This window comes from Saccopteryx bilineata, chromosome 5, assembly GCF_036850765.1.
Source record: "Saccopteryx bilineata isolate mSacBil1 chromosome 5, mSacBil1_pri_phased_curated, whole genome shotgun sequence".
In the NCBI taxonomy this organism is placed as follows: domain Eukaryota; kingdom Metazoa; phylum Chordata; class Mammalia; order Chiroptera; family Emballonuridae; genus Saccopteryx; species Saccopteryx bilineata.
The window spans coordinates 2,821,714-2,847,022 of NC_089494.1; the positions used below are offsets into that span (position 1 = coordinate 2,821,714).

General features: G+C 41.9%; 1 protein-coding gene across 1 annotated transcript; it reads right to left on the reverse strand.

Annotated features, from left to right (window-relative positions):
* Positions 1–353: 353 nt before the first annotated feature.
* RBM44 (RNA binding motif protein 44) lies at positions 354–24,086 on the reverse strand. Its single transcript, XM_066280342.1, is given in 16 exon segments — positions 354–406; positions 6,835–6,979; positions 7,506–7,594; positions 7,596–7,649; positions 9,424–9,712; positions 10,896–10,963; positions 11,072–11,148; positions 13,548–13,667; positions 14,666–14,780; positions 16,354–16,438; positions 16,561–16,583; positions 16,675–16,858; positions 17,823–17,999; positions 19,102–19,160; positions 19,473–21,076; positions 24,014–24,086. Coding segments are annotated over 15 exon segments (3,141 nt in total). The 3' UTR covers positions 354–406; positions 6,835–6,855.
* Positions 24,087–25,309: the final 1,223 nt, after the last annotated feature.

The window sequence follows — 25,309 nt, forward strand, 5'->3', positions numbered from 1 at the left end:
TTCCAACCTAATATAAACTTACTACTAAATGAATGGAAGCAATACGGTAACCATTTAAATTTGGGTAATAACAGCTACACTGAGTTAAAATACTATTGCTACCATTTGTGACTGTTTGCAACTTCAATGAAAATGTTTTAAAATAAAATTAAAAAAAGTTTAAGCACTGTACCAAAGCACACACGGATTCACTCTTCCTGGTGAAAACAGAAAATATAACTAAATGTTTTACAGAGAAGGCATAAAAATGCACCAAATGTATCAGCAGTAATTATCTTGGAAGCTGGAGAGTGTACATGTTCCAGTCTGTGCATCCAGCCTAGTTCATCACATCATCCAGCTATTACCACGGTTTTTCCTTAGTGCTGTAGAACATTCTGTAGAACTCATACTTTCCAAGGAAATTCTACAGGTCAAGAAAAGAAAGAAGAAATCAATAAAATATGCTGATTATGCTAACTCCAACGTTCAGTTAAGCGTCTAGTTGGCCCCAGTGCGCTCACTCTACTGTTAAGCCAATCGGCATTCACCTCATTTACCGCATGCATGTCATACATACTCGCCGTTACACCGCATGCCTTGACTAAGCATACCACTGAATTCTAACTTGATCAATAACAAACAGGCCACCAGATGTTATCTACACAGAGAACTATTCAGACTGTTTTAACAGAAAACTGGATTGTCATGTGGTAAAAACGTAGCAATGTCTTCAATAGAAGGTCACTTCCGGGAGTCAGTCTGGCCCCCCTCACGGCAACACCCTGAGCGAGGACCACGGCAACCCTCGGACCCTGGCTCACTGGTGAGCAGCCACTACGTGAAGACGAACAAGACCACGGGGAACCTGACAAGGACCTTCTCATGTGCACACTGGAGGAAGCTGTGTTCACGTAAAACCCCCACAAAAGCTGTAGTTCAAACACAGCCCCACCCAGTTACTGCCTAGCTCACTGCTCTTTCTTGTTCTTGTCCAACTTGTCACTGTTGAAATCATTTGTTGGTTTCCTTCTCCTCTCTGAAATGTAAGCTCCTTGAAGGCAGGAAGTTCTTCTCTTCACTGCTCCATTCCCAGCACCTCGAAGGTAAGCCCTGGCCAGGGAGGTGTGCCAGCGAGTATGGAAGGGCACAGTCCTAGGCACAGGTATGTGAGCAGCTCTGAGCTGCAGACTGTGCTTTAGGATCATGGAGAGTGAGAGCAGCGATTGGGAACCATCAAGATGAGGCTGAACGGATTACTGGGTGGAAATAAGATGACAGGTAAGACGGCTATTAAGAGAGTAAACGTATACAGTCTATTTAATTGTGCAACAGCAAGAATGAAGAGGAAACAAAAAGAACAGGCAGTGGTATTTATAGACGACCACCAGATGCTAATGGTGCTGATGCCTTTGGGTGGTCCCTGCTTCTAGGTGTTTTCAGGGCACAGAGACGTGAATTTATATTATTTCTAATTAAAATATAATAGTATAGGACTATAAAGTTCAAATATTGATTTTACACCTGGACTTTTCTGTTACACACCAAAGATCTTAGTTCCGAACATTAACATAATTATCCACTAATATTACTATTAAGATAATGGAAGACAGTTTATAATCTTTGCAGCTCTAGTTGTTCCCAGAACACATGACACTAACATGCAAACTGAAAATGCCATTTTCATATAGTTGTATAGTTCTTTACTTATGTGGTTCTGTGAACAATTTAATCTACAGTTAGTATCATTAGTTTTGTTTTCATTTTTTATAATTCACTTATTTCCCTCTTGATTTAATTTCATATTTTTATAAACAAAACATTTGTTTCCAAAATCAAGACTATAAAGGTCTCCCTCCATGTCTATTTTCACCCTTGCTTTCCAGTTTCTTCTCACAGATATATGCAAACGGTGTTTGTATTCGTGTTTTCTTTCTTTCTGAGAGAGACATGCAGGAAGGGAGAGGGTGAGAAGCATCAACTTGTAGCTTTTACTTTAGTTGTGCACTGACTGCTTCTTGTACCTGCCTTAACCAGGGTCAAGCTAGTGTCCCCTTGCTCAAGTCACTGACATTGGGCTTTCCATGCCAGTGACCTTTAGGCTTAAGCTGGCCAGCTCTGGGATTGACCTGCGCTGACTAGCCTGTGCTCAGAGCCAGTGACCTCAGGGCTTTGAAGCAGCAACCCTAATGATGGGGGCTGACACTGCACTGTGCAGCACTGGTCAGGCCCTATTTTCTTCCTTACTCAAAGATAGATTATGTATATTCTTTCTGTTGCTTTAGTCACTTAAGATTTACTGAAGATTGCTCCACCAGTGTACAGCTCTTTCCTACTCTTTTATGACTACAAATAGTCAATATACAGATGTTCCCAACTTTTTGCAATTACACACAATGCCAGAAAAATAATCTTGTGCTGGAGTTATTTTTTATTTACCAGTTTATCTCTGCTATAAACTGGCGAGTGGGATTTCTGGGTCAAGGAACAACTCCTATACCATTTTTACAGACATTGATGAATTTCATTCCATTTGCACTTAGTATTTTCAATGCTACTAAAAATATCTTTTAAAAAAGTTCATCTGACCAGGCGGTGGAGCAGTGGATAGAGCACTGGACTGGGATGCAGAGGACCCAGGTCTGAAACTCCGAGGTTGCTAGCTTGAGCGCAAGCTCATCTGGTTTGAGCAAGGCTCACCAGCTTGAGCCCAGGTCGCTGGCTTGAGCAAGGGGTCACTCAGTCTGCTGTAGCCCCCTTGTCAAGGAACATATGAGAAACCAATCAATGAACAACTAAGGTGCCGCAACGAAGAATTGATGCTTCTCTTTTCTCCCCCTTCCTGTCTGTCCCTGTCACAAAAAATAATAGATAAAAATCAATCATCCATCTAACATTATGGCTAGTGCATAGAATTGCAAATGACTTGTATTCTAATAATTTCTTATATAGAATTATGGAATTTTCTTTATGAAGTTAGATCACCTAGGGAGAATCCCATTTTAGATTTCTTCCATTCAGATATGCACTTTTATTTTTCTTCCTTTTTGTGTTGGCTAGAAGCTCCAAGTGACGATGGACAGCAGATTCTGGCAGACACCTCCATGCCCAGTGCCTGTCCTCAAGGGGAAAGCTTTCTGCACTTCAGTGTCAAGTAAGTTTCTTTGGGTCACTCGGTCTGCTGTAGCCCCCTTGTCAAGGACAAAGGCATAGCAGGTTTGTCTGCAGCCCACCATATACTACGTACACTACCCAGGTTCCCTGAGCGTGGGGATCCTCTTGTAACGCAACCCATGGCATGTGCGGGCATTTCCTGGCCCTCCGTGTGCTGCTCTGTGAGAACTGACATTCAAGAGCCCAGGCAAGGAAATGATATTCTGCCTGCTGCTACGTGACAGAACTGTCCTGGAGTCTGATGTCTTTTGCCAGCATCAGTGAACCCAGGGCATTATTATCTGCAAGTAGGATAAAATCTTAGACTGTGGGATTTCTCATTAAAAATAAAAAATCTGCCATCTGTTTTTAGTTTAAGAATGTTTCATGTATGGGTGATGAACTTTATAAACCATTCCCTCCAGTTACTGAAATAATCATGTACATTTTATCCCTTTATTCTATTCATATGGTAAATTACATTGATTTTCAAATGCAAAATAAAACTTGAATTCTTGGAGTAAAGTCTGTTTGGTCACAACATACTTCTTAAAATAAACTATTAAAAAATAAAATAAATGATTGCATTTAGTTTGTTAATGGTTTTAAAAAGGAATTGTTCATGAGACTGGTCTGTAGTTTTCCATTCTTATGCTGTCATTGTTTTTGGTGCCATGACTATACTGATTCTCTGGAAGATTTTAAGACTGATATTTCTTCTTCCTTAATTAAATATGTAGGAAATTTATCAATGTAGTGACCTAATTTTATTCTGTAGGAAGCGTTTTATTTATAACTTAATTTCCTTAATAAATACAAGACTTGTAATATTTTCTGTATCTTCTAGTGTCTGAAGCTGCTCAGGTAGTCTAACCACTTGACTGTATGAAAGTTATTCACAAGGTCCATTACCTTTTCAGTATCTGTCAGATCTGCAGAGATACATGCTTTCTGAAAACAAATTCTTTACCTTATAGTTATTCATGCCTTTTCACTCTGCTTAATTAGTTTTACCAGGAGTTTATCAATTTTATATTTCTACAAGTATCTATTTTGGGCTCTTTGATACTTCTTATAGTATGTTTATTTCATTAGTTTCCATACTTCTATATTTCTTTTTTTTTTTTGACAGAGACAGAGAGAGTCAGAAAGAGGAATAGACAGGAAGGGAGAGAGATGAGAAGCATCAATTCTTTGTTGTGGCTCCTTAGTTGCTCATTGATTGCTTTCTCAAATGTGCCTTGACTGGGGGGGGGGGCCTATAGGAGACTAAGTAACCCCTTGCTCACGCCAGCAACCTTGGGGTTTTGCACCTGGGTCCTCCACGTCCCAGTCTGACCTCTATCCACTGCACCATTGTCTGATCAGGCTATATTTCTTTTCTTATACTTCTTTTGGGTTATTACTTTTTTTGTTTTATTCCCCCAACTTCTTGAGTTATGAACTTTCCTCACTAACTTCCAGTCATTTTTCTTTTATAGACACTTAAAGTGACCCATCTCTTTTACACAGCTCTGACTGCATTTCTCAAGTTGTGATGTGGAGAATTTTAACCATCACCCACTAAAACCTATGTTCTAATTTTCATTACATGATTTCTTCTTTTACTCGGTTTATTTGTCAAACATGGGGATTTCCAACTTACTTTTTCACTACCGGTTTTTAAGTTACTTGAATGGCAGCCAGAGAGCGCGTTCTCTTTTCGCCCCTCCAGTGTTTACTGAGGCTTGTGCTATGTATGGTGGAACTCTGTCAGTACTGAGGAGCCTGAAGAGACTGACCTCACGTTACCCCACGTGCCACGTTCTACAGAATGTCCAACAAGTCAGGTGCATATTTGGATCGCTCACATCTTCTACATCCTTACTGCTTTTAGTCAGCTTTTACTAAAGGGGGATGTTAAAATCTCCCATTACACTGACAGACTTCCCATTTCTCCTGGTAGTTTTGGAAATATTTACTTTATATATTTTAAAGATGTCTTGTTAGATGCATACAAAATTTGGAATTATTATTTATTCCTGGTTAATGAAATATTTCTTCGGTATACATTTTATTGATTTAAAGTCTAATATTTTGTCTAATATTAATACAGCATGGTTCTTTTTTCCATCCTTTTATCTTTTGATATCCCAGTGTTTTTTAGCTGTCTCTAGAGACACTAAAGAGTTGGTTTTTAAAAACCAATTTAAAAATCCCTGTCTTTTATAGACTAGCCAGGTCATTCACATTCACATGTAATTACTGACATAACTAGGCTTTTACAACCTTACTAAGCACTTCCCCTTCGTCTTGCTGCTGTGTCCTTTTACTCTCCTTTATTACCTAGTTTCGCATGATTTCCTATTACCCCACCCCTCCCCCACATCAGCACTGGAACTATGTTTAGAGTGTGGTAAACATGCATAACATTATAATGCCATCATCACCATCACCACCAATCTACAGAATTTTTGTCTTCCTACATGCAAGTACTTCTCCACCAAACAACACCCCAGTCTCCCGCTCTCCAGCTCCTGCCAGCCCCCATTCTACTTGGTCTGTTCATCTGACAACTCTAGGAACCTCGCACAAGTGAACCATGTCCTTTTATGCCGGGCTCACTTCAAGGTTCATCCATGATGCAGCCTATGTCAGAGTTCCACTCCTTTTCAAGGCCAAATAATATTCCCCTGTGTTACAGACCGGTTTTGTTTATCCATTCATTCACTGATGGAAGCTCCAGTTGCTCCTACATTTTAGCTGTGAACAATGCCACTATGAACAGAAGTGTACATCTGAGTCCCTGCTTTCTCAGCTCTCTGGGTATGTACCCAGAAGTGGAACAGCTGAGTCATACACTCCAATACAAACAGAAATATTAGGAATAGTATTCCTATGTTTATGTGATAAACTGTCATACCGTTTCCACAGTGGCTACACTATTTTACATTTCCATCAGCAATGCACAAAGCTTCCAATTTCTCCACATCCTCACCAGTACTCTTTATTTATTTATAAATAATACCCAGCCTGAACGATGTCTCACTGCAGTTTTGACTGCATTCCCCTAATAATCACCGAGAACATGTTTTCATGTACTTATTGGCCACTTGCTTATCTTCTTTGGAGAACTGTTTATTTAAATCCTTTGCCCAATTAAAAGGGTTGTTTTTGAGTTACAACTGTTTTTATATATTCTGGATATTGACCCTCCTTAGACAAATGATTTACAAATATTTTCTCCAAAACTGTGGGCTGCCCTTTCACTCTGTTGATAGTGTTATTTGATGCAGAAAAGCTAATTTTGATGAAGTCAAATCTGTATTTTCTCTTGTCTGTTTTTATGTCACATCCAAGAAATTGTCATTCAGTATTCTGAGATGTTTCTTCTAAAGCATTTTATACTTTTAGCTCATGTTTAAGTCTTGATCCATTCTGAGTTAGTTTTTGCACATGAGGCCAGATTCCAATCTTATGACGTTGCAGGCCAGCATCTGGACCACAACACCACCAGCATCCTAAGCTACAATCGCCCAGCTAAGCTATCTGAATCCTGATCTGCAAACTATGAGAGGACTAACTTGTTTAAGTCAATTAATTTTGGGGTAACTAATTTTTGCATTAATAAATTAATATAACATTTAAAATTTTTATAATATTTAAAATTTAATATTCTTATTTGGAAAAACAAAATCAATAAATTAGATAGGATTAACTTACCTCTTCTTGCTTCTTTCATTTCTAACTGGAAGCAAAGTTTTTCAAAACAGATGAAGTCATGTCCACAATAGTATTAATAGATAAGCCATTCAGAAAACCTTTATGATTTAGTCTTACTTTCTGAAGAGCACTTATAATATGATCTCTGTGCAAAAAGAAAATATACATGAGCCTTTATCTTTTCCAAAGCAATCTTTGCATTCAAAATATGGCTAAGTTATTAAACTGAACTACATTTTTACATAAAATTTTATGATCAGTTAAAATATAATTGTAGGCCCTGGCCGGTTGGCTCAGCGGTAGAGCGTCGGCCTGGTGTGCGGGGGACCCGGGTTCGATTCCCGGCCAGGGCACATAGGAGAAGCGCCCATTTGTTTCTCCACCCCCACCCCTCCTTCCTTCTCTGTCTCTCTCTTCCCCTCCCGCAGCCAAGGCTCCATTGGAGCAAAGATGGCCCGGGCGCTGGGGATGGCTCCTTGGCCTCTGCCCTAGGCGCTAGAGTGGCTCTGGTCTCGGCAGAGCGACACCCCGGAGGGGCAGAGCGTCGCCCCTGATGGGCGTGCCGGGTGGATCCCGGTCGGGCGCATGCGGGAGTCTGTCTCTCCCCGTTTCCAGCTTCAGAAAAATACAAAAAAGTAAAAAAAAATAATAATAATAATTGTAGTCATTACCTGCTGACATCTGGATGCAGTTCAACAAGTCTCTTCATGATCTTGGTGAAGCTGCGCAGGTTCAGTGTGTTTGGAGGTATGAACTGTATTAGGTGCATAAGGGGATAATTTAGTACATTTGATCTGTTTAAAATTCTTGACACCCTAAATAAGCATTTTAGAAGTTTTCTTAAAATCAGTTAACCATTACATAGAGATAATCCAGTTTATTCAATTAAAATAAACTTTAAAATTAAAATACTGGTAGTAAAATTAAGGTTATGACAGTAATTAAATTTTAATTGTAAAAATCAAAACTCCCAATAAATTTATGTAGATTTATGATTATTTATACTAAGTAGAAAAGAACAAAGCTGGAAGACTCAGGCTACCTGATTTCAAGGCTTACTATAAAGCTACAATAATCAAGATAGTGTAGCATTGGTGGAAAGATACTAGAAAAAAGTATTTGCGAACCACATACCCATCTGATAAAGGGTTAATACTCAAAATATTAAACTCTCAAGACTCAGTAATAAGAAAATAACCCAATAAAAATGGTCAAAATATAAATGGGTATGAGCTACTGACGCACACAACACAAATCACTCTCCCACACATCACGGTAAGTGGGAGAAGCCAGACTGAGGCCATGTACTACTTCATTTATATGACAGTCTAAAAAAGGTAACAACATAAGAACAGGAAACAGCTGAGCACAAGAGTGCTTTGGGATGGACCATCCTGTATCTTGACTGGTGGTTATATGTCTATGTGCATTTGTAGACACCAAAAAAGTAAATTTTACTGTATATAAAAATTAAAAAAATATCTATGAAATGCCTATGTGACTCCAGGCACCTTGCTCACGTCAGATGAAGAAGAGAAAGAAGTCAAGACATTGAATGCTGAATGACTTGCTTGAGGGAGAGAAGAGTGAGCAAGGTCACTTTATCCCTTCACGTGGTATTTAAAGATGAAGGCATATAGAGTGTGTCCGTAAAGTCATGGTGCACTTTTGACCGGTCAGAGGAAAGCAACAAAAGATGACAGAAACGTGAAATCTGCACCAAATAAAAGGAAAACTCTCCCAGTTTCATACCTATTCAGTGCAGTTCAATGTAGGCTCACGTACAGATTTTTTAGGGCTCCTTAGGTAGCTATCCCATATAGCCTCTAGACTCGTCACTGACTGATGGCCTACCAGAACAGGGTTTCTCCATCAAACTGCCGGTTTCCTTCAAATGCTTATCAATCACACCCAGTAATGTTATTCCTATGGGGTGGCGCTTCGTTATAAACGCGCTGATATTCACGTTGCACTTTGGTCACGGATTCAAATTTAGTGAGCCACAGAACACACTGAACTTTCCTCTGTACCGTCCACATCTTGACTGGCATGGCCGTGGGCTGTTCCCCTGTATACATGGTGTTATGTCATCATCTGCGCATGCTGCCACATCATCCTACAGAAACTGGGAGTGTTTTCCATTTATTTGGTGCAGATTTCACATTTCTATCTTTTTTTGTTGCTTTCCTGTGACCTGTCAAAAGTGCACCATGACTTTACAGACACACTGTATATAAAATGACTGCATTTCATGGTTTTAATGAGTGTAGGATGAGGTCAGCTGTGATAAGAATGACGTAGTCTTGTCCACGAACAAGGAGATACAAGGATTGAGAAGCACTAGCAGAGAACCAAGTTCAAATTAAAGGGAAATGAGGTTTTGTGTAGCTAGGTCCACAAAGATCTACTGTTCCCTGAGGAGAACTGGGGTGTACAAAGCAGGGTAAGAAATCAAACAAACAAAAACATCATTCAGACTGACGTTCCCATTCTCACTGCGAGACTGCTGACTTAGACCCATCTGTTCTCCAGAGCTGCTGGCCGTGGTGGGCTCACACAAAGGCCTGAGGCTCCAGCAGGAAAACTCACCTGCTGGACGAGGTGGAGATGCTCGTCGTCAGGCTCAGGTCCCAGCTGGCTCGGCCTAGTTTTAGGCAATCTAGCAACAGAGGAAGCTGAACGAATTTCTTTATTGGTGTTTTTGTCCAAACTGTTCAGACTGACTCTCTTTCCATTTCTGGAGGAAAGTGGTGAGGTACATTCTCCAAGGTTTTTGACAAGCCGCACACTGACTGCTCTCCCGTTTATTTCTATTCCATTCATTTCTTTCGCAGCAGATTTGGCATCTTTACTTTTTTCAAAAGCAAGAGATGCATATCTAAAACATAACAGCAGAAAAGAGTATATGATCTTATGTGACTCCATTTAAGACAAAATTAAACACCTATTTTTAATAAATTTCAACCCCAACTATAAGTAAGAAAATTTTTCTGAAGTGAGAAGCGGGGAGGCAGAGAGACAGACTCCCACATGCGCCCGACTGGGATCCACCCAACATGCCCACTAAGAGGCGATCCTCTGCCCATCTGGGGTGTTGCTCTATTGGCAACTGGAACCATTCTAGCGCCTGAGGCGGAGGCCATGGAGCCATCCTCAGTGCCTGGGCCAACTTTGCTCCAATGGAGCCTTGGCTGCGGGAGGGGAAGAGACAGACAGAGAGGAAGGAGAGGAGGAGGGGTGGAGAAGCAGATGGGCACTTCTCCTGTGTACCCTGGCCAGGAATAAAACCCAGGATGGACTTCCACACACCTGGCTGATGCTCTACCACTGAGCCAACCAGTCAGGGCCAAGATCCTTTCTTAATTGATAGTTTTAATGTCTGAAATAAACAGTCATAATTTTTCATGATAAAACAAAGATATTTTCCCACTTAGCCTTGCCATTACTATTTAATACTTCTGAATATTATGGCAATGTCACAAAAAATAGCAACATACATGCGACTATATGTTGGTGATATAGCTATCTACCTAAAAACGTAATATAAAAACATCAACTAAGAAATAATTATAAGAACAATGGCTGTTTTCCGAGTGCCTGCTCATGCCAGGCTTTATCCCTACTGCTTTGCTTTACTTCTCTAATAACAGTCTCAGAGTAATGCAATGGAGGCTTAGCCACTCTCGTCCTTATTTGATAAAGCGTCTGAGAGACAGAAAGGTGATCTGCCCACATTTATTCGGCCATAAATGATGGAGCTGAAACCAAGCCTGGCACTACAGAGCCCATTCTCTTAACCAACGTACTCCCCGCCACCATGAAATAGTCACATGCATAAAAGCCAGCAGTAACAAGTTAAAAAGTATGATGACAGAAAGATCTGATGAGGAGCAGCAGCAAGTAAGGACTGCAGCTGTCTGTCCCCGTGTCCTTCTACTAGACAGGGAGAGCTCTGTTGCAATGGCCTCGACTTGAGCACCATGTAGTTCATGTCTAGTCAGACTCTCTGGCACACAACAGATACCTAGTAAATGCACATTTATCAAATTTGGAAAACACACCTGTAATTAGAATCATAAATTGAAATGTCAGAAACTTGGTATTTCTGGAAATGAGACCTTAAATCAGCCTAAAAAGAAAAGAAATGAAAGTTCATTAATAGTGGAATACAAAAACAATCAAAATATGAACACCTTTATATCTGAAAATGAAGTTCAAAAAATAAATCCTGACATACCTCAGATACTGAAGGGCAAAGACCACCAACATGTACCAAATAAGCTTTATTTCGTCGTAAGGGCTCAGCATTTATTTCTGCTTATAGGAAAACATAACACACAGCAGAAGATAATAATTATTATATTGATATTTAAGAGAAAATGTGAAGATTAAGCATTTTTTATTATCATAAAGCTTATTAAAGTCATTAGCAAATATCAGCACTTGACTGGATTTCTGGGCCTCAATTCTATCATCTTAAATAAAGAGGTTGGACGGTCGACATCAAGTCTTCCAGCACTCAGAGGAGCGGAGCAATCGCCTGCACTGTAACTGAGAGCGCCTTCCACCTGTCTCTGGTTCAGGGAAGTGCTATCTGGGATGCTGAGTACACGCAGGTCCTAACCTGCCCCCACAGATGCAGGCCAGGGCTCTCTTCACACACACGCCTCTGCTGGGGACAATCACACCGAGAACACCTGCAAGTCAGATGAATACCAATAGCAGGGATGTAGTTGTGGTCATGGTAATGGCAATGTCGAATAAAGCAGGGGAAGATAATTTGATTTAGATAATACTACTTTTTGGAAATCACAAACGCTAAAATTATAGATATATATTTTCTTGTTTCATAAAAAAATTCAAGTCTCAGAATGCATTTTGTCTGTATTTTGAAGAGAACCTGGTTTGAAACTGAAAGGATTCACTGACTTGTTCTTTCCGGTTCCTATCAGAACCTATACCTGGCACACGGGGCGGGGCACAGTGAGTATCTACTGAGTGAGTTCTTAGAGTAGCTTCTGCGTGCTTGACAATTCTATAAAGTACTGGAGTTACATTTCCTTCACCATGCAGTCGCAGCAGTCTGACAGCGCCCGAGTGCCTCCCGCAGCCCGGGCCTGCTGAGCACCTCTCACACACCCTCACGGAACACGCACACCACGCTGTGGGCTGCGGCCGTGCTCAGCTCACTCCCCCCTCCCGGTGACGGCACTGAGGCTGAGGGGCTTAGGCCATACATCGTCAGTGGTGGTGCTGGGAGTCAAGGAGAAGCCTTCATCTCTAGCAATAAAACCTAACCTCTTCATTCAACTTGCTAATGTCTTTGGTTTATAATGTGCTGTATAGAGAAAATAGAGAAACTGATTATTTACCTTAAGAATTTATATTTTTACATCAGGGTGAGAAGGGAGCAGGGAACTCCAGTTGAGTAGAAAAGGGAAGTGGGAAGAATCAGGACAGGACACACACATCTCACATGCTCAGGACAGGCAGTGAACAACACCCACGGCACCCTGACCTCGCCCAGCCAACACGTGAGTGTGGGAAGAGTCACTCTATCGAGGAAGCAGGATGTACAGTATGTGTTAGGTAACATGAAAATGCAAGGAAACAAAGTAGTTATAATAAAATGATGTAATGCCAGTTCTTTTAAACTGTATGTGTGTATTAAATATATGCATAAAAATACATAAAAGAATGGTAAAGAATATTAATAGTGGTCACTTTAGGTTGGAGATACCAGGTAATTTTAATTTTCTTATAATTTTGTATTGTATTGAAAGATCTTAATTATTATTTATACAAGTAGAAAAAATACAACTATTGTTTTACTTATGTAAAATAAAACTGCACATCAGTATACAGGAAAAACAAAAGCAGTATATTACTGGAAATGGCAGAAGGACAGCCACTACAGGGACTAGAGCAGGGGTCGGGAACCTTTTTAGCTGAGAGAGCCATGAATGCCACATGTACATTATGCATTATGCAATAAAAATTTGGTGTTGTCCCGGAGGACAGCTGTGATTGGCTCCAGCCCCGCCCCCCCCCCCCAGCAACTATGAACAGGAGCGGTAGGAAATGGATTGTAATACATGAGAATGTTTTATATTTTTAACGTTATTTTTTTACTAAAGATTTGTCTGTGAGCCAGATGCAGCCATCAAAAGAGCCACATCTGGCTCACAAGCCATAGGTTCCCGACCCCTGGACTAGAGGAAACCCCAACATTTATGAGCAACTGAGGACAGTCTAAAGATGAGAGCACTCCTGAAACGGACACTATCACAGCAGTGGGGGAGAAAACAGGTCTCCTCTGTTGTGCAGCGTGGCCAACAGGTCGGAGAGACTGGAGCAGGTCTGCTCACCAAGGCCGTCTGTCCCTGGAGTAGAGCCACCTGCAGAGCAGAGCTGCAGAGGAAAGGGACGCCCTGACCATCGGGGGCAGGAGGGACTCAGGGCTGCTACCTGCTAATTAAATCTGGGGTTCAAGCTGTTAGCAGACAGTTTTTCTGAAAGAGAAATAAACATTTTAAACTGATTAACTTTTAAAAATTTGACTTCCAAAAGGCTAGTTTTCTTTTCTTATATTTATAAAGAAAAGCCACAAGCAGGAATAAAACATGAAAGCAGCGTCATCCCCCCAGTAAGAGACAGTAAGCACCACTTAAAGGCAGCTGGGTCAGGATGCCAGCCAGCCGCCAAGCACCCACCTGGAGCCCCCTCCGGGTCCCGGCCCTCGTGCACTCCCAGCATCCCAGAGCGGTCAGCTTCCGTGAGGTTTTCTTTAGCATCACACCAGTCTTCTCTCGTTTCGTGGTAATTGCTATCATCTGTGAAATTGAATACAAGTAGATGTAAAGGAGGTACACTTACCCCTCTGAGCAGCAACCTAGGTTGTCAGAAAGGTAACAACGGCCAGTGTCACGTAGGAATATTAAGAGTCAGTAGCCTGACCAGGTGGCGCAGTGGACAGAGCGACGGATTGGGATGCAGAGGACACAGGTTTGAGACCTCGAGGTCGCCAGCTTGAGTGCGGGCTCATCTGGTTTGAGCAAGGGTCACCAGCTTAGACCCAAGGTCGCTGGCTCAAGCAAGGGGTTACTCGGTCTACTTTAGCCGCCCGGTCAAGGCACCTATGAGAAAGCAATCAATGAACTAAAGTGCCGCAACTACAAGTTGATACTTCTTATCTCTCTCCATTCTTGTTTACCTGTCCCTATCTATCCCTCTCTCTGTCAAAAAGAAAAGAAAAGAAAAGAAAAAGAGTCAGTAGCAGCAGAGCAGACCAGAAGAATGGCACAGGCTCTGAGGGGCTCTGCGCTGTTCCAGGCAGAAAGCACTCTCAGTCTGACAGTCTGCCTCAGTTAACAGCCAGTCCTGACTGCCTTTCCTCATTTTTAAATTATCCTTAAACATATTTGTATCATCTTTCTACACAGACTAGCAGTAACTGTCAGCCCTGCAGCTCTTTACTTCTTTTACAGAATCAGTGATCTTTTTGGAAGGGTCACAATCTTTTTTCACAGAAGACAAAATAAAGAATATCACACACAATTTACAGAGACACAAACTGGACAGAAGAATTTTGACTGAAAAACATGAACCAGAAGGAAAAAAGTCTGTATTATAGTTTGGCATTATCAGTAATAGTATTAAGTAACCTTAAAGATGTCAAGTATATGCAGAAAGAATATACTTAATATTCATAATCACAAGGATGCCATTCAGTCAATTAAAAATATTTATTTTGATTTAATGAATGGGCACAAGGAATGTTTTAAACCTTGTTTTCTGGCAATGATACAAGACAATACATTTTTATACTGACCTTTATCATCAAGTTCCAGTTGACTAAAGTATCCATCTATATCACCATTTTTAAAATCATCTTCCTTGACTGACATGCCTTGTTTAGGATGACTACTGTCAGATAATAAAGACATCTGAGGGTTAAAATAGTAAGAAAAAGGTAAGTACAGACTGACAGTCATGGCGCCCTCACTAGGTGACAGTGATACTCTCTACTGGCATCGGCCCTTACAATAATGACGGCTCTGACAGCAGTCACCGTCCACTCAGTTACAGCTGAGCCAACTCACCTACACCACGTGTTGCTTAATGCCTGTCTCACAGGTAATGAGACTAGGGGTTTGAATGAACTTGACCTGTGTGCAGAGACCCTATGCTAACACTACTGTTATATAGCAAGGTGTAGCATAATCACAGCAGTAATTGAGATAATTCTTGGAGTTACCAGAGGCATTTTTCACATTAACATTTAAGAGTTACATATTTAATGTGACTTAGGCATACCTTATATTTATAGGAAATAATATTCCTTCCCCAAATGTAATAGTAAGTCACTCTTTACACGAGTTTATTTTTAAAAAATTATTTGAAAAGCAAGCAACACAATAGGTAATATATGGCTATGGAAAATTGTGAAGTATTGTGTATATAAGTAACTAAAATTTAGACACACTACACTACACTGGCTTTCAGACATAACTTGTCAATTTAATGAGACAAATATTGAAATATAATCACAACTTAAAATATTGTTTTACAGCCAAAGGCTGTTATAAAAATTATGTATACCTGCATCTTGTAGTTTAAAAAATAATTTAGTTTGCTCTTCCCCAAATAAGCAAGTACACCACTGTGACCATTACAACAATGAGGCACAGCCTTTTCAGAACAGTAACAGGCCATTAAATAAACAAGTTTAAACTATGTAAGAAATACTATATCAAAATCAGTTTTTAGATCTGCCACTTCTTTGTGCATAATAGAGTTGAGAAGAACAATGGAATAAGTTACTAAAATAACTTACTGTTAATCTTTATGTTAATTAGAAGAAATATAAATCAACTGTTTCACTTTTGGCTTTGGAATACATCTTATTATATAACAGTATAACCCCAGGGTTAAAACCAGTCAGAAAGCAGAAATAAGCACCAGCTGCCCCACTGCACTGCCTCACGTGATAACAGAATGTAACTTATAAGCCTGTATCACTTCAGTTTGCAGAGTGACAAGCATTTCCCCGGGACTGAGAGGTAAGAGAACTTATGAAAGGTATTTTAAAATTATTTTCATCCTCTGAATAAAGGAAGAATTAAAACTGCCCTGCCTAAAATGAGTATTACTTTGCTCTACTGCATGAGATAAATTGGTACTATATAGTTTTCACCACAGGGGATCAACATGATGGTGGCTGCAAGTCAAGGCTTGCCTGGGACAGTCCAGGTTTGTATCTTGTCCTGGTGAATTATGAACACCACCTCTCCTCAAGTCTCCTGGTTTGATGATCAATTATGTGGTCACCCTACTCAACCTGCACTGTTGACGTCTGTGTGATCAGGACCCGTTTCTTCCGACCACCTGTATCCCTCAAAGAGTGCACACGAGCCAGCTGAATGCAAAGAAGGGTGTGAGAACTCCTGCAAATTACATTTTCCTTTGCTTAAGCCACATCAAAGTTCAGACTGGTGAGCTACTTTAGAAAAATCTCACTTGAGAGACTGTCTTCTTTAGGCCTGAAGAAACGTCGGCATCACAGGTAACTTCGTTATCTAGCTCAGAATCTGCTCCTGAACAACTAAACACAAACATTTCATTAAAGAATTTTGTCAATGTTCTAAATAAGGATCAAAACAAAACTTAAAATTAAGCAATTTTTAAGATCAAATGAATTCTAAATTAGATGAAATCATTACTTACAGGTCTGATTCTTTTCTCATTAGCTAGAAAGACACAAAGGGAATAAAAAGATTTTAGTTTAAAATGTTCTGTCTGAATAAAGTAAACTTTTACTCCTGAAACACCCACACATACCCCGGAAGCAAAGGCCGAGAAGGCGGAGAGGAGCTTGAACTCCGTCGACAGCGGGGGCAGCTCCCCCAGCGGGACGCCCTTGCTGACTCCGTCTCTCAGACTCTTGTACTTCACTTTTAAGTCCCCCAGGACAGACAGCAGCGCCAGCTCCAATTCCAGCTCAGCAGAATTAGTTGGTAATTTCCTGTTCAAAAATTATGTTCACAAAACTGATTTAGGCTGAAGTCATCCATGTAACTAATATTATATATTTAGTTCTAATTCTACCAGTTCTTGACTCCCACGTGCACCCTGACTGGGATCCACTCAGCAACCCTCGCCTCAGGTGATGCTTGAATTAACTGAGCTACCCTCAGTGCCCAGGGCCAATGCTCAAACAAACTGAACTACCCTCAGTACGTACCCAGGGCCAATGCTCAAACAAACTGAGCTACCCTCAGTACCCAGGGCCAATGCTCAAACCAACTGAGCTACCCTCAGTGCCCAGGGCCAATGCTCAAACCAACTGAGCTACCCTCAGTGCCCAGGGCCAATGCTCAAACCAACTGAGCTACCCTCAGTGCCCAGGGCCATGCTCAAACCAACTGAGCTACCCTCAGTGCCCAGGGCCAATGCTCAAACCAACTGAGCTACCCTCAGTACCCAGGGCCAATGCTCAAACCAACTGAGCTACCCTCAGTACCCAGGGCCAATGCTCAAACCAACTGAGCTACCCTCAGTACCCAGGGTCAATGCTCAAACCAACTGAGCTACCCTCAGTACCCAGGGCCAATGCTCAAACCAACTGAGCTACTGGCAATGAGAGAGGAAGAGTGTAAAAAGAGGGGAGAGGAAAGGGAAGAGAAGCAGATGGCTGCTTCTCATGAGTGTCCTGACCTGGGACTGAACCCAGGACATCCACAAGCTGGGCTGACGCTCTAGCCACTGAGCCAACTGGACAGGGCCCAAATCTACATTCTTAATAGATTCATCATCCCAACATGCACTGTTGTCTCTCCATGAAATTCAAATGTAATACTTTTAAAAATCTAGTTACATTCTACCCCTCATTTTGCCCTTCAACAATGAAAGTGAAAGAAATTTTCTAGAATAAATTTGAAGCCAGTGACAAATGTCTAAGATGGCACAGATTTAGAATGAGCACTCACCAATCTGGCCCGCCCCTGTTCCCCACTACAAGTCTGTAGAGGTCCCTGCCTTGGCGATGGCAGAGCTGGTAGTGGGCACTGAGGAGGTGCATCTCAGCTCTGATAGCTCGCTGCATCATTTTCTGACAGCACGTGGGGGGCTGGTTCTTCTCCCTCTCTTCAGAAAGCTGAGGCTCCCTTTAAAATAGGAGATGAGGTTTGGTAAGACTGCAGATCGTTTTCTGTGTTAATGATGTGCCTCTGCAAACAGATTTGCAGTTTCTGAAATCACTTTCTAGCAAACACAGGAAGGCTACAGGAACACGCTACAGTCACAGAAAACAAGAAGGGCAAGAGTCAAAGCTAACTATGTTCTTCCTAGAACTCAAGGAGGTCGACAAGTCCTGAACTCGTACTTTCTTGTATGAACAAGCGTCCCCAAGTAAAGTACTGACTTGACCCAGAAGCAATAGGTTTTCAACCTCACTGAAGCTTTGGCCAACATTGTTTTAAAGTTATAAGCATTCTGGGTAAAAATTGTTTTTAAATCTTTTTAGTAGAAAATAGACATAATACACTTTTCTTAATAATTAAGGGTCATTATTATAAGCAAATATTTTGCTGTCATTTTATCAAAAAGCTCAAATCACATTTTCTGAACGTTAAGAGTTCCTGCTACTAGTTGAAACTTCTAGCTGTCTGAATACTTTCTGCATCAGGAAACCAACTCTTTCATTTAATTTTATAGGACTGAACACAGAATTACATTCAGAAGAATGAATAGAGGAAAAGGTAAACGACCTCAAAGCATGAAAATGAATTTGGTTTCTCAGAGACTTCTCCCTCCCCCACCACCTGGTTTTGCCAATGTGTTCTGATATAAGGGTATGTAATAAATGCAGAGTAAATTATACAATGAATTAAAAATCAAGATAAAAGTATCTAGTGAAAGTATCTATTTACTTCTTCATACAGATGACATTTTCCAAAGGTGCCATTTTGTTTTGTTCTACAAGGTAATCAAATGAGAGAAAACTGTGTAAATCAGTATAGATGTGGGCTGAATAAAAATGCCATAAGTTCCCAAAGGAATTATTGAGACTGAAATCTCAATAAGTAGAAAAGCCCTTAACATTCTTACCATTATCCTAGCTAGTATTTTGTCTGAAGGCAGACGGTGAGGCAGGTGCTCTCTCCAGGCCCTTTTAAGCTACAACTCTGTGGTTAAGCACCTTACAAAGAGCAAATAACCGTTTTGCTTTTTTCCACATGTACCTGCAAGCTTGTACCTCTAACTTACCTCCTCAGAGATTCCTTTAGGTCTGGGGTAGCAAGTGTTTTTCTTAATTCCAGGGAATCCTGAAAACGATTTAAAATCAGATTAAAAATACATGACAACCATGTTCCAGTTGGAGTTCCAAACTGGTAAAATGTAAAGCCCGGTTACATTTTGTTGAGAAACTCCGGCTACGAGTTTCTCACAAAGTTGGACTTTGTGGCAACAGCGGACACCAGAAAAGGAGAGGGTTGGCAGCAACCCGTGGCCTTCTCCCCCCATCCAGCATTTTCTCACAAAGCCTCTGGAACAGCTACTAAAACTGATTTACATGAGCACACCCGGCCTCTTTATAAAGTCAAATAGAATTCTATTATCAGTCATATTGGTGTTACCTTCTTTGGGAAATTTCCATTTGGTTTTGAACTGTCAACTGAGGAGCTCCCCAGCAGTCCCTCTGTCCGAGCCACCCGTGGGTCCTCACTGTCCGGACTGTCCGACCACTCTGTGTTGCAGGCCACGCTCTTCTGTCGCCCCCTCTGCCACTCGCCAGGGCGCTTCTTGCTCATCATCGTGATCTCCGTGTTGCTGGAGGTAGACACCAGGGCAGGCCTCGCACTGGTCGCCCTGCTGGCAGTGAAGCTCACCCTAAAGTCGGTGCTGACATCCACGGTCCGAGTGACTGTGACCGCGGACTGTGCTGCTGCCGGCCCGGGGCGTGTGCCTCCCACACTGTGAAAGCACGTGTTATCTGCAGTGTCGCCATGAGTGACTTGTAGGGTGCCCTCTTCTGTTATTGCCCGATTATCTCCGACTTCAGCCCTTGGTGGAGTAACAGGAAAGTCTAAGGCTGAGCTTGGTGTGCCTGGCAGGCTTTTATAATATGAATGTTCGCAGGCAGAAATCAGGGAATCATCACAGATAGAGGTCCAGGAAGTTTGACGATCTTTATAGGGTCGTATCAATGTCTCTAAAGCTTTGTCTTGTGAGAATGTGCTAGGATTTTCAAGGTGTTGTAACATTTCATTCTTAACAGTTGCATTTCCCCAAAAACTTTTGGTTTCAGTAACTTGAGACTTAATTTTGTCAGTGTAAATTTTAGCTTTATCTGATGCTTGGTGAGAGTTTAAGAAACCTCCCTTAGATTGAGCCTCCTGGTTCTCAGGACTACTCCCAAGCACAATCTCGTCAAATGCTGTGTGGTACATTAAACTGGTCTCTTGTTCCTCCCACTTTTCATGCTTTGGTTTATGGTGTTCTTTTAACATAACAGAATTCTGAAATTCGGAGACATGAGGTAAATCTTCTTGTCCATAAACATCAATTGAATCTAAAGAGGTGCTAGAACTAGGCTCCGACTCAGTGTGATGAATGTCTAGACCACCAGCATGTTTAACATCGTAGCCGGAGTTTCTTAATCTGACAGCGCCCAGATCGGACAAGCTGACTGTTTTCGCTTGGTCCACCAGTAGCTGGCGCCCTAGCCACTGCTGCCCCTCTGTGCTACGGTGCTCCTGCTGGGCGTCTCCATCGGGGTCACACCCCTGCATGTCTTCAGCAGTTTCTTTATAATCATCGTCTGAAATCATGTAGGTTCTTTCTAGAGCAATAATCTTATTAATAACTCTATGTTCCAAAATATCAAAAAACTCCTCTGTTTCCTGCACTTCAGAATCTAACTCTGAATTTACAAGAATGAAGCTTTCATTTTCTAGTTCTGACGCTGAGTAATATGCAGAGTACGTCTCACTGAGGAAAGGGCACACGCTGCTGAGCTCCCCCTCCCCCGCCTGGGCGCGACTGCCCTCTGCAGCGGGGTCTGGGCCTGCAGTCGAGGACGGCTCCAGCATAGCTGCTCTGGCAATGCTGCTCACTGCTTTGTCACTGTCTCCTTGTTCTAGTGCCATGAAATCCCAGTCTTCATCGGGGCAAGTCAATCTGGCTTCATTACAATCATTGGAAGATGAAAATTTTCCTTTTTTAGGATCAGAAGGCTTATCTGATTAAAAAAAGAAAAGGATAAAATATTAACAGCAGGGACATTGTAGAATCTAAACAGTGGAAAAGAACTTAAATGTGATTTGATTCAAGCTCTTCCCAATGCAGGGACCTTTTACATACCCACGAAAAACACCATGTGAAGTTTGAGGTGAGGAATAAAACACCCAGACCCAAACGTCTTATATAGTTCTTTTCAACAAATATGCCACAATTATTTTTAAAAAGATTGTATTAATTGATTTTACAGAGAAAGCAGAGGTGGAGCGAAAAGTATCAACTCATAGTTGCTTCCCTTTAGCTGTTTATTGCTTGCTTATAGTATGTGCCTCGACTGGGCAAGGCCAGGATTCAAACCAGTGACCTCAGTGTGCCAGGTCGACACTTTATCCATTGGGCCACCACAGGCCAGGCAAGAAGTTTTAAAACATGCAATACCAGACTATTTAGACAGGGGCATTGACCTCTTTTTCCTTAGATTGTCAAAAAACTGGCAACAGTCAACACAGCAATAGCCATCTGGTGTGAATGCCCTGTCTTGAACCATAAATGTATAAGTCATATAACAGAGTTGCACCTTATTGGCCACGTCACATAATAAGGTTGCATCTAATTGGTTAATTCTTGGTACCAGAAATCCCAGAAAACAAGTACAGGCACTTGATTTTTTTTTTTAAGCAATACAAAAAAAATATTAAAAAAAATTTTTTTTTGAGAGGGAGACAGGAAGGAAAGGAGACATAAGAAGCATCTCCTTGTAGTTGTGGCACTTTAGCTGTTCATTGATCACTTCTCATACGTGCCTTGTGGGACCAGGGGGTGGGGGGAGAGCTCCAGCCAAGCCAGTGACTCCTTCCTCAAGCTCAAGCTGGTGACCTTGGGGCCTCGAACCTGAGTCCTCAGAGTTCCAAGTCAACACTGTCCACTGTGGTGCAACCAACAGTCAGGTGCAAAATTTTTAATAAAAATTGACAAGTATTGTATTGTGGTAGAGTCAGGTGATAAGTGTACATCCAGGAACCATAACCATTATCAAGGCCATAGACATGTCATCTCCTCCTAAACTTTCCTCCTGCCCCCTGAGTATTATTATTGTTATTTTTTTTGTATTTTTCTGAAGCTGGAAACGGGTCAGACAGACTCCCGCATGCGCCCGACTGGCATCCACTGGGCACGCCCCTGTGGGCGATGGTCTGCCCACCAGGGGGCGTCGCTCTGCAGGGACCAGAGCCACTCCAGTGCCTGGGGCAGAGGCCAAGGAGCCATCCCTAGCGCCCGGGGCATCTTTGCTCCAATGGAGCCTCGGCTGCAGGAGGGGAAGAGAGAGACAGAGAGGAAGGAGGGGGTGGGGGTGGAGAAGCAAATGGGCGCTTCTCCTATGTGCCCTGGCCGGGAATCGAACCCAGGTCCCCTGCACACCAGGCCAACGCTCTACCGCTGAGCCAACCGGCCAGGGCCCTGAGTATTATTATTATTTGATGTGAGTGTGTGTGGTAAGAATACAACATAAAATCTACCCTCATAGCAAATCTTCAGCATGCGATGCAATGTCTATGCTGTACAGTAGGCCTCAGGAACTTACTTACCCCACACAACTGAAACCTGTACCCTCTGACCATCACCACCCTCACACCCTGCCCTGGCAACCTCCATTCTACTCTACGCTTCTATGTGGGTGACAATTTTAGACTCTACATATAAATGAGGTTGTTCAATATCTTTCTTTCTACATCTGCTTATTTCACTCAGCATAATATCAAGTTCATCCAGGTTGTTCCAAATAGCCGACATCCTCCTTTCTAAAGCTGAATCCTTCCTTTATGTACACACCACGTGCCCTTTGCCCTTTCACCCAGCAACACACATTCAAGTTTTCTGTACATCTGGGCTGCTCACTCTGAGATCCTAATTTTAATTCCAATGGGTAACACCCAGAAGTAACAACACAGCATCAGTTGGTAGTTCTATTTTTATTTTTTGAAGAACCTTCGTAATGTTTTACTGTCTTACAGTTAGGCGCCTGTAGTAAGTTAGTTTGGAGCGAAATGAGTAGGTAATTACTATTATTGTTATTTTTGTAAATCAATCAAAGTTATTCCTATTTCTTTCTGTCAGACTGGCAAAAAATGTATCTTTTGGCATGCCACAGAATTTTAGTTTATATGTGTCATGAAATGAAAAAGGTCGAAAACCACTGGTCCAATAAGCTGTTATAAATGTGGGGTTGGAGGTAAGGAAAGCAGAGTTACCTTCAGTTATAAACTCATGGGTTAACAGTTTTCTTAGAGATTTGTACAGGTGTTCACTGCATATTCGTATTGACACATGCTAATTCTTATTGGTAAATGACATTTTCCCAGTTTATTACTTATGTTTTACTTTATGTAGACATTTTCTCTCTAGCATGACTAATTTAACCCCCCCAAAATTAATTCCCCTCCCTTCTCACTTAAAATAGCATTTAAGAAAATTTTCTAGTCCCCTTACTTGTTAAAACCACATACATAACCATAGGCACATAAAGCTTTGTCATCTTGCTTTTTATGCTCTTGTTATTTCTTGTTTTCTCTTCCTCCATTACCACAGAAAAGAAATCCTAGATTTGTGTGAAGACAAATCACATTCAACTTGGGTAGCAGAGGTCAAGCTGCCTACTCCCCACCACGGCAGCTGTGCCCATCAGCAGTTCCCAAAGGCCCGGTGGGCAGATGTGCCCTCTTCTCTTCCCTAGGGCCCCCATTTCCCCAACAGGACCTTTGCAGACAGCCCACAGCCACCAAAAACCACCTGCGTGAGTTTACCAAATTAAAACTGGCTGAATCTTCCACATTACTGGGAGGAAAGTTTAAAAAGTAGCAACACTGAAGGGGAAACTATCTACTCAATTCATTTAGTACCTCACTCCACCAGAGTAAAGCCATCTGACCTGTCCCCTTACCTTTCTGGATGTTTCCTCTATTCCTGTGGTGGCCTTTATCAGAAGCTATATCCATCGCTGCAGTGGCCTGCATCGCTTAAGGATGTATATTCTAAAAGAGGTACAAATAGAAAACTATTAATTATACTCAGAATTATATTTAAAAGCATCAGGAAAACAAGAACTTGACAAAAAGACAATTTTAATTATAGTCAAAGATCCCAATTTAGGCCCTGGCTGGTTGGCTCAGTGGTAGAGCGTCGGTCTGGCGTGCAGGAGTCTCGGGTTCGATTCCCAGCCAGGGCACACAGGAGAAGCGCCCATCTGCTTCTCCACCCCTCCCCCTCTCCTTCCTCTCTGTTTCTCTCTTCCCCTCCTGCAGCCGAGGCTCCATTGGAGCAAAGTTGGCCCGGGCGCTGAGGATGGCTCCATGGCCTCTGCCTCAGGAGCTAGAATGGCTCTGGTTGCAATTGAGCGATGCCCCAGATGGGCATAACATTGCCCCCTAGTGGACTTGCCAGGTGGATCCCGGTCAGGCACATGCAGGAGTCTGTCTGACTGCCTCTCTGTTTCCAACTTCAGAAAAATACAGAAAAAAAAAAAGATTCCAACTTATACAGCTAATAAAACTGGAAGACATTTGAGTAACTTTATAAAAAGCATAAATTGGCCATGGCCAGTTTACTCAATGGATGGAGCATCAGTCCAGTGTGTGGATGTCCCGGGTTTGATTCCCAGTCAGGGCACTCAGGGGAAGCACCCATCTGCTTCTCCACCCTTCCCTTTCTCTCTTTCCCTCCCGCAGCCAAGGCTCCATTGGAGCAAAGTTGTTCTGGGCACTGAGGATGGCTCTATGGCCTCCACCTCAGGCACTGAGAAGAGCTCAGTTGCTGAACAATGGAGCAAGGGGCCCCAGATATGCAGAGCATCGCCCCCTGGTGGGCATGCTGTGTGGATCCCAGTCCGGTACATGCAAGAGTCTGTCTTTGCCTCCCCACTTCTCACTTAAAAAGAAAAAAAAAATTTTTTTTAATTAGTGAGAAGAGCCTTGACATTTTACAAATCTTTTCACGTGTCTTTACAAGCTGGTTTCTCATTCCTATCTGAACCTGCATTCAAATCTCCATTGACTGTGATGCAAGATTCACATGAACAGACACCTAAGGTGAAAAAGTAAGACCAAAGGAAAAATTTCACTCTGACAAGAAAACACTTGCAAATCCTATGTCTGAGAAGGGCCTATTACCCAGAATATATTAAGAATTCTTACAACGGTCCGACAAAGGACCCAATTTTTAAAAGAGCCAAGGACTCGAA